Source organism: Alosa alosa, chromosome 8 (genome assembly GCF_017589495.1).
Source record: "Alosa alosa isolate M-15738 ecotype Scorff River chromosome 8, AALO_Geno_1.1, whole genome shotgun sequence".
Classification (NCBI taxonomy): Eukaryota; Metazoa; Chordata; class Actinopteri; order Clupeiformes; family Clupeidae; genus Alosa; species Alosa alosa.
Genome location: NC_063196.1, coordinates 7,175,092 through 7,184,148, shown reverse-complemented (window position 1 = coordinate 7,184,148; position 9,057 = coordinate 7,175,092). Strand labels below are relative to the sequence as shown.

Sequence of the window (9,057 nt, the reverse complement as noted above, 5' to 3'; positions counted from 1 at the left end):
GAGAGAGAGAGAGAAAGAGAGAGAAAGACAGAGAGAGAGGCAGAGCGTGAGTAAAGGTTCAGGGGCCGGTTCCCCAAAACGTTCTTATCGCTAAGCAGTTCTTCCTTAACCCTTTGCAGACGGCCCATTCTAATTTCGGTACCCCAGTAGCGATGACGTTCAGTCTAATAACTCCGCCATACCCCAACCAATTTTATCACTGAAAACTTCCTCAAAAACGTCACATCATAGGCTTTCTGGCGATATGATTGGTTAAGGGATTTGTGGCGCGAATTTGTTTTACTACGTGAAGGAAAAATCAAGAGTTGACGTCTCCCTCCACTAGAGGAAAAACAGCACGAAGCACTATGCATCGTTGATCTTGACGTCGTCTAAAGGAGAAACTACTGGATCATCTGAGGTAAAAACAAGTCTTTTTTGTTGTTATTATTACTTGTTATCCATGTTATTACTTCAAAATCGTTTTAAAAGTTATTTTTGCTGGTAATTACACCTTGTATGCATGGCAGAACATAATGCGTGTGTGTGTTCACTTCAGCTGATGACAGCTGGTATTTTAGCACACCGTAATCTTTAGTACACTCATCATTTTCAGTCATTTTTGGGGGGGCTACTATATGTCAACCAAGATTACAGACCTACTAAGACTGAAACTTTAACGATTTGTTCTATTTTGAACGATGTTGCTTGCTTGTCATCTGATAGAAAACTAGCTAAGTTAGGTAACGTTAGCATCAGGAGAGGCTGCAACATGTCCTTGACGCCAGAAGTCGCGATAAAGTTCACTCCGTGCTTCATGACTACCAACTTTATGTCAAGTAGACCTAATTGGTATTTTATTGTCAAATAAACCTTTCATTCCTTCGTAATATGTATAGCACAATTTACAGTTGTTTGTAGCCAAGTTGCTTAGCTTACTTAGATAGAAACATCTGACATGAATGACAACGTTAATGTTACGCTACCGACGGAAGACTGTGTTGATCACCGATGGTGTAACGTAAGGATTTTATTCATTGACTGCTGTTTTCATGAATACATGACTGAAGATTTGTTATAAATGTGTTTTAGTATGGTTTAGCTTTTTAGGCTGTAAGGTTGGCTGCTACGATTATGAGGTTTTTGGGTGGCTAACTATGATGGGAGCTCATACACCCAAGCCTACTCAACACATTATTTTTTCTAAGGGGTGTTTTGTCTTTCACGCAACTGCAGTAGCCTATGCATGGTGTGTATGTGTATGCATATGCTGTTTAGATGTTTTCTGTCATATCTCCTGACTCATGTTAATAAATCAATTTTTGCTTGTAAGCTGGTATGCTATGTATGGTTTAGCCAAGGCAATAACACTTACTGTAGTGAGCTCTGAGACTAATGTTACCTCTCCAAGCAATATTGGAGTCCTCCAGTGACAATAATACTTTTAGTGAAAAGAGTCATGGTTGGTGGTGATTAAGATTATGTGGAAGTAATGTAAAATAAAACTAAACAACCTATTCACTATCAGACCTGTGATTTGTTATTTTAGATGGAGGGAGAGAAGCACGCAACTGGGGTGAAAGCAGCCGACTGCTGATGGCAAATATGACCCCAAGGACCACGATGGCATGGACATGGGACATGGATGGGTAGCTTCTGGATGAAGAAGAAGACAATGATGTGCTACAGGAGGAGATAATCTTCCATCATCCTCAGCTGGGTAAGCATGTTTGTGTGTGTGTGTGTGTCCATCTGGGCGCAAGCACATTTCTGGTTGTGATAAGAGTGTTGCTTATAACAATAATGAGAGGGATTATAGTGATAATAGTTTGGTTAGATTTGTAATTCAATTTCTATATTTCTTATCTGACAATTTCTTTATTTTGAGTTTGGTCAAAGCATACACTTTGCCTATCCTTCCAACACAGACAGAGACACCAACTCCAATAGCATTTACACCCCATCGTCTGCTAGGCTTAGATGGACACACACACGCATGCACACACACACACACACACACACACACACACACACACACACACACACACACAACCATGCCACAGCTGTGACAATGCACACACCACGGATCTGGTGTGAATGTGGCGTTAGTGTATCACCTTATGTGTGGGGCAAATGATATGGATAATTATATATTGTATCGAATTATATGCTGTATGGTTGTTAAATGTATTGAATTTCTTCTAACGTTTTAATTGTTTATATATATGTGTGTGAATGTTAGTATGAATTGATGTTTGCTTCATCATGTAAGATTTGTTGATCTTTGTTATACTGTTGTCTTGTCATTCTTGTAGTTCTAATAGTTACTGCATGTTTGTAAACATATGTTTGTTATTTACCTGAAGTTGTTGTTCCTGGTTATTTAATCACATTGTTTAAGACTTTTCTAAATAAAATGATTTATTTCCCCTTTAAGTAAACCTAACACATGTGCCAGTGTCTCTATATTCTTGTTTTCATAGTAGAATGAAGCACAATAAGAGAAGCAGTTACAATCAGCTAGTCTGTCTTTCAGCCTTTATCTGTCCTCCCCACAATTGATTTAGCCTCTTCAGAGTACAGTAAGACATCCCATATTGAGCTTGTTTTGATGGTAAAACAGCTTATTTTTTTACATGACCATTATATCTGTATTTTTAGGTCAGATGCCAAACCGGGAAATGAAAACATTCTACTCTTTAAAAATTCTACTTGTTACTGTTATGAGTAAATTAATCATAACTTCTGAACCAAAGGTGATAAATTGATTCTGTTTTTTTTTCACTGAGGAGAACACAACACTGGCTATCCTTTGCACACTATATCTACAACAGACATTAGGTGAAAAGAAAGATTCATCTTGACAAATTGATATTTTCACGTTTTTTGATGTTGAATTTTGAAGGTTTTGTTTGTAACAATGTGTGTTACCCTCAAATTAAATGTGTGTTACCCCCAAATTAACTATGATATGTACCATTTTAAAGGGCTAGTTCTCCTGATTACAATGGTGGGTATATCTTATCTCTGTCATGTAGCATGGCCACACAATAAGCCTTTTTGTCTCACAAAGGGGCATCAAGTATGAAAAAAAGCGGAATGTTTCGTGCAGCCTGCAAAGGTCTCATAAATTTATCATAACTTTTGAACAAAAGGTGACACATTGATTCTGTTTTTATCACTGAGTAGAGGACAAAATTGTGAATATCCCATACACTCTATGTTTTTCTCTATCTACAATAAAAATTGGGAGAAAAATTAGATTAATCTTGACAAACTGATATTTTCGTGTTTTTTGGGGTTGAATTTTAAAGATATTTTTTAAAAATGATGTACGTTCTCCTCAAACTTATTAATTATATTTTATACCATTTGAAAGGGCTATTTCTCCTGATTAGCGTGGTGGGTATATTGTATCTTTGTCATGTAGCATAATCATACAATAAGCCTTTTTGTGCCATAAGGCCATCGAGTATGAAAAAATGGAATGTTCGGCACAGTCTGCAAAGGGTTAACCTATCTCTTATTGTTATAGCACGATTCCCGACACGTTCGTACGCTAAGTATATCTTCTGTAAGTCAGACGTTCTTAAGGTTGGTCTGGACCATTCGTACAGTAAGCTCTCTCTTAGCGTTGTTTGAGCTCTCAAGACGCTAGTCGCCGCCACTGTTCAGCAGTCTCTTTAGAAATCAGCGCAGCTCAGTACAAGTCAAACTATGGTAGGCCGACAGTATGTTGACAATGTTGTGGCTCAACGATGATTTTATGTTATGGACATTTAGTCCAGACTAATAAAATATGTTCTCAATGGATGCAGGCCTATTTATGAAGTTTACTTTATTTGGTATCAGAACTAATATGGTGGTAATTAGCCTAGGCTATTTAGTAATGTCATTAAAGCGTTCAAATTGGCAATCACTTTTGATAATTAAAAGCTGGCAAAGAATTTGCCTCTAAATGGCTAAGATCTATACATGGGTAAGCATGGTGGTGTCCAGTAAGCGACCAACTAGGCCTATGGCAGCGATCCAACGTGTCCTTGTATTGAATCAAAAACGCGGTGTAGTCCATGTCGCTCCATAGCTCTTTTTTGTTGCTGTTGCACAAGTTATTCCGAAAGCTGAAAAACAGTGTCACCTTGCGCAAGCTCACCTCGTCCAGCAAAACTTCAAGTTCCTCTGACGAAAAGCTTGGTGCCCTTTTTTTACGTTGCTTCCCCACCATACTGTATCTAAATCTTTCTCTGTTCATTGTCTGAAGTTGCTTTTTATTGAAAACATTAACCAATGGCATTTTTTTTATTTGAACCTTGAATTTCCCCTGGGGATCAATAACGTATCTATCTATCTATCAATACCGCATTAAACAGAAATAACTGCAGCTGCTTGCCAATCAATTATAATTGTAAGGTACCTTACCATTAATATAAAAGTGTATTACATAATTTTAAGAAGTTGTTAAACCCATGTCAAGAAGCGGCACAAGTGGCAAAACGGGATAAGGAGGGTGGATGATTAGCGAGGGATAGGCCTACCCGGTTAGTCTACCAGTCACAACATATCGTGTGAACATATTACTGACAATTTGATAATTTAGTTAATAGTTTATATTTTACCGATAACTTAAACTATGTTAAAATAAATGTTACTGGAATAATTTGAGGAATGTTTCATTTGCATAGAACGTGTTGTTTCTTAACCCCGTCATGCACCTTCACGTGAAGTAGAAAATCGATTCCTGAGCAATCGATGTCAACTAATTCAGCACCTTCACTTGGGACAGCGCCTTTGTAACGTCGAACGTAAGGACTTGTCAGTGACTGTTCCAGTCCAGTGCTAGTAGTACTATTAATCAGGCCCACAAATTAAATACTGGAGGATTTCCAGCAAATGCCATTGCAAGATTTCTCTTACCACAATATTTCAACAAAATGTCAATGTTTACTCAAAATTACTGCAGTAATTTCTGGGTTGCTGAGAATTTCTGCATTTCAACTCAATCTTGTCTGCAACAACCACAGCCCTTAAATTATTCTTATATGTTTTCAGTAACTGCATTTGTCCATGGGCAGGGTTTTCGTAGTGCTACACAGTATAGCTAAAATGGAAGGTTATAGGAAAGAAGCATTCAAGCATACTTCAGTTAGTTTCAGACAACTTCATATTTATCTTTCTTTTTTGTAGCAAAAACAAAAACAAAATGATTCGACCACAGAAACATTTCTACTGTGTGAGGTACGTATACAGACACGCTGTAACACCAAAGTAAACTTTGCTGCTCCCCGCACTTTTTTATCATTGCAAAACCAGAAAAAAACGAAAAGAAAAAAAAACAAACAAACCACTACTATACAATGTTGCTTCACTGTCCAACAACAGCCTCACTCATTCATAGCCCAGAAACAAAGAGCGCCAATATACAGAATTAGTGTACATCTCCAGCCCAACCTGACTGGTAAAAAGAGACAGATTTCCATATAACCGACAGATTTCCATATAACCAATTGCCGTAAGTGTCAAAGGTCATCAAAATTCCACCAGGGGCCCACAAGGAAGGTTAAACACACATAAAAGTAAAACATCCTTCATTTGCAGAACAGGTCAAGATTGCCTAATGTTGTATCTGTAACATCAGAGGCTTTCAGAAATGTGCACCATGAGTTCTTGTACCAGGGAATAAGGGTCTATCAAAAATGTTCTTACTGTTCTAAACAGCGTGATGCCTTCAACACAATACTCTTGTCTTCGTTCTCTGTCACGCCTGGAGTCATCGGGGGCCAAACCAGAGATTACAGGGTTTTATTCCCTCACAGTAACACCAGACCACCCTCTTAAAAGACTTAGCATGTCATGTCTATTCCTGTCAGTCACTATTGAAAGCATTCAAATACAAGTGTATTCATGTAGTGCAATATGTACACAGACATATGCTCTCATATAACTTAAAAGTGTACTCCATGTCTCCCTTTTTAAAATGAGGACAGAACCTTTTTTTTCTCCCACAATTAGTGGGGTAGACTCAAAGGAAAATACATTCTATTTGCTTTTCCGAAGTAAAAACAAAAAAAGAATAAGATCAAAATTAAGGCCAGACATCCAAAAGCTGATCCTTTTTCTTTGTGTGACCACTGAGCAGCTGACCACTGATCTGGGAGCAGTGCTTCAGTTCAGGCTTAGCCATCTAGTCCTCTAAAGGGTGGATAACTTTGACTTTTCTTTAAAATCAAGAGGACAAAAGAGGCCTCCGCTGAGAGATAATTTGCTGATGATCTAAGCGAATTTCACTGCAATTAACCCACCATGACAGCCAGAGTCCACCAAATAAGCCCACCTTAATGATGATAAATTAATCTTCTGATTAAATCTTACTTTTTTGTTGTTTGGTTTGTACATCAGGAATACACAACAAGAAAACAAAACAAGAACAACCTTCAGATGTAATGATTTGCATTGCTTAAACTGCTGATTTGGATGTTTTTTTTTTTTTTTTTTTTTTCGGGTCGTTGACAAAAAGGTCTGAAAACATCTTCCACAAATCAATTAAACAAATTTCACATTCTGTCAGTTTGGGTTAGGAAGAAGATGATGTTGACACGAGTAAAAAAAGAGACCTGGTCAGAGCATAACAGAGGGTGGTGAGTTGAGAGGGCCAGGAAAAGCTGTCATCTCCAAGTTCCTGCAGTCTGCTCCAGTTCATGAGCAAGGAGTGAGCAGTCGTAGATTTTGTGTGTTTGTCCAACAACATAAAAATATAAAACTTTTTTAAATTCATTACATGTATTTAAACTTTTTTTTTTTTAATATAATTCTTAAGCAAGTCTTTGTCTCCTGATCAGAGTCTTTGATGTTATTGGCATGGCGAACTACTCCGATTTTTATCCAATATTCAGGTTGAGTCTTTTTCCCATGCATGTACAAACATATGAACACTCTCTCTTTCTCTCTCTCTCTCTCTCTCTCTCTCTCACACACACACACACACACACACACAGTCACACACATACACATACTGTACACACGCACACACACAGACACACAAACACACACACACACACACACACACACACGCACACACACACACACACACACACACTCATATAGTCATAAGCAGATTATTCACTTATACACATTAAAAACACACAGCTGGCACACATAGGAAATCCACTCTCCTACCAACCTGATCCTTCAAACGTTCAGTCCCGAAACTGTAAAGGCGTATCATGAATGTCATTTTTTTGTTTGTTTGTTTGTTTGTTTGTTTTTGTCACAACACTGGAGAAACAAAACATAACCAATACTGAACACAGATGAGCTTCATGCAGAACCAGGTGAGTGTGAGAGAGACACACACGCAGAAACACCACATCCCAGTGTTCCCAGTGTTCCTTGGGTCCAACTGCATTGCTTTCGCTTAATCCATATATCTTTAGTGTATCCATATACTCTATATTTACTTACATATAATCTCAAGATTGTCTCTCATTCACTCTCCCTCTCCCTCTTTCTCTCCCTCTCTCTCTCTCCCTCCCTCTCTCTCTCTCTGTTTCTATTTGTCTTCTCTCTGTCGTTTTTTTATATATCTCTCTGTCTTTACACAGTACTCTCCATGACCCAGTCGGAGCCGCTGTCTATGGTGCCCTTGCTGCCGCCCGTGTCCAGCTCCTCGTCACACTGGAGCAGCATGCCGTTGACGGACAGGCTCCGCTTAGTCCAGATGCTGCTGATGCGGCGCGGGTAGCTGCACAGCTGCTGACCGGTGGAGGCCGCAAAGTCGCCCATGTCGAAGGAGTGGCTGCGCTTTGGCCGCGCGTCCAGCGGCAGCATGAGCAGCCGGCTCAGCCGCGAGTCCAGAGTCCGGCCCAGCAGCGGCTCCTTGTCGGTCGGCGGCGCAGCGGCCGACGAGGAGGACGTGGACGGGCCGCCGGCGCGCCCTGCCCCGCCAACGCCGCTCAGCCCCCGGCCCAGCCCGCTCTCCGAGCCGCCCGAGGGCCCGCCCGCTTGGCTCCGCAGGTCCAGCGAGTTGAAGGCGCCCAGGAGCTGGTCCAGGTTGGTGCGGGGCTTGGGGGTTGCTGACCGCCAGATACTGGCCAGTGCGGAGTTGGGACTATAGGAGCCATCTCTTCCTCCTCCTGCCCCTCTCCGCCCACCTCCGCCGTCCCCGTCCAGCGAGTCAGAGTCCGACGAGTCCGAGGAGGTGAGGCTGCTCTGGAGCGAGCCGCACTTGAACTCCACCACCTCGTCGCGCATGGTCACCTTGGGCTTGGCCATCGCCGACCCTGCCGAGCCCACTGACACCGACGACGAGGGCCGCAGCGGCGGCATGGGCATGCCGTTCTGGCCCAGCCGCCCGCCGTTGGTCTGCGAGTAAGTGTCGCTCACGTTGGTCAGTTTGCTGGCCGGTGGCTCGCCGTTGTCGCCCACCTTGTAGCGCACCATGAGGATGACGATGAAGACGAGGAGTGTGGCCACGATCACGCCGCCCACCACCAGGATCATGGTGCCGCCCAGCAGCTGGCTGTGCAACGACTGGCACTGGGGGTAGTCGTCGCGCGTGAAGAACTGGACGCAGCCCACCACGTTGGTGGCAGTCAGCGTGGTGGCCGTGTCGTCCCAGGCTGCCAGCACGCACAGGTCGTACTTGGTGCCCGACACCAGGTTGGTGACATGGAAGGCCTTGCTGGAGGCGGGTATCATCCTACGAAAGAGAAAACAAAAAAACACACACACACACACACACACACACACACACACATACACACACACACACACACACACACACACACACACACACACACACACACACAGACAGACAGACACACATACACACACACACACATACACACACATGAGAAAAACAGAAAAGGAAATGTTAGTCATTTGAAGTCATTTTTGAGTGATTCATTCGCTACTGTTTAGGAGGCTGAATTTCAGGCAGCAGAGAGACATGTTTGCTATTATCTACCATAATAGTGCTATTCACATAATAGTGGAACCTTCCGCTGGAACAAAAACAGAACAATGACCGACATGCTGGAAAATGGACCTTCAACATAATGCTCTGCAAGTGCCTTGAAAATC

At 41.7% G+C, this 9,057-nt stretch overlaps 1 protein-coding gene across 1 annotated transcript in view; it reads right to left on the bottom strand.

Annotated features, from left to right (window-relative positions):
* Nucleotides 1–5,245: 5,245 nt before the first annotated feature.
* The window catches only part of LOC125299794 (leucine-rich repeat and fibronectin type-III domain-containing protein 2-like), a 111,071-nt gene continuing 107,259 nt past the window's right edge, over nucleotides 5,246–9,057 (bottom strand). Inside the window, 1 exon segment of the mRNA XM_048251235.1 lies at nucleotides 5,246–8,674. Within this exon segment, the coding sequence (XP_048107192.1) occupies nucleotides 7,570–8,674 (1,105 nt within the window). The 3' untranslated portion in view covers nucleotides 5,246–7,569.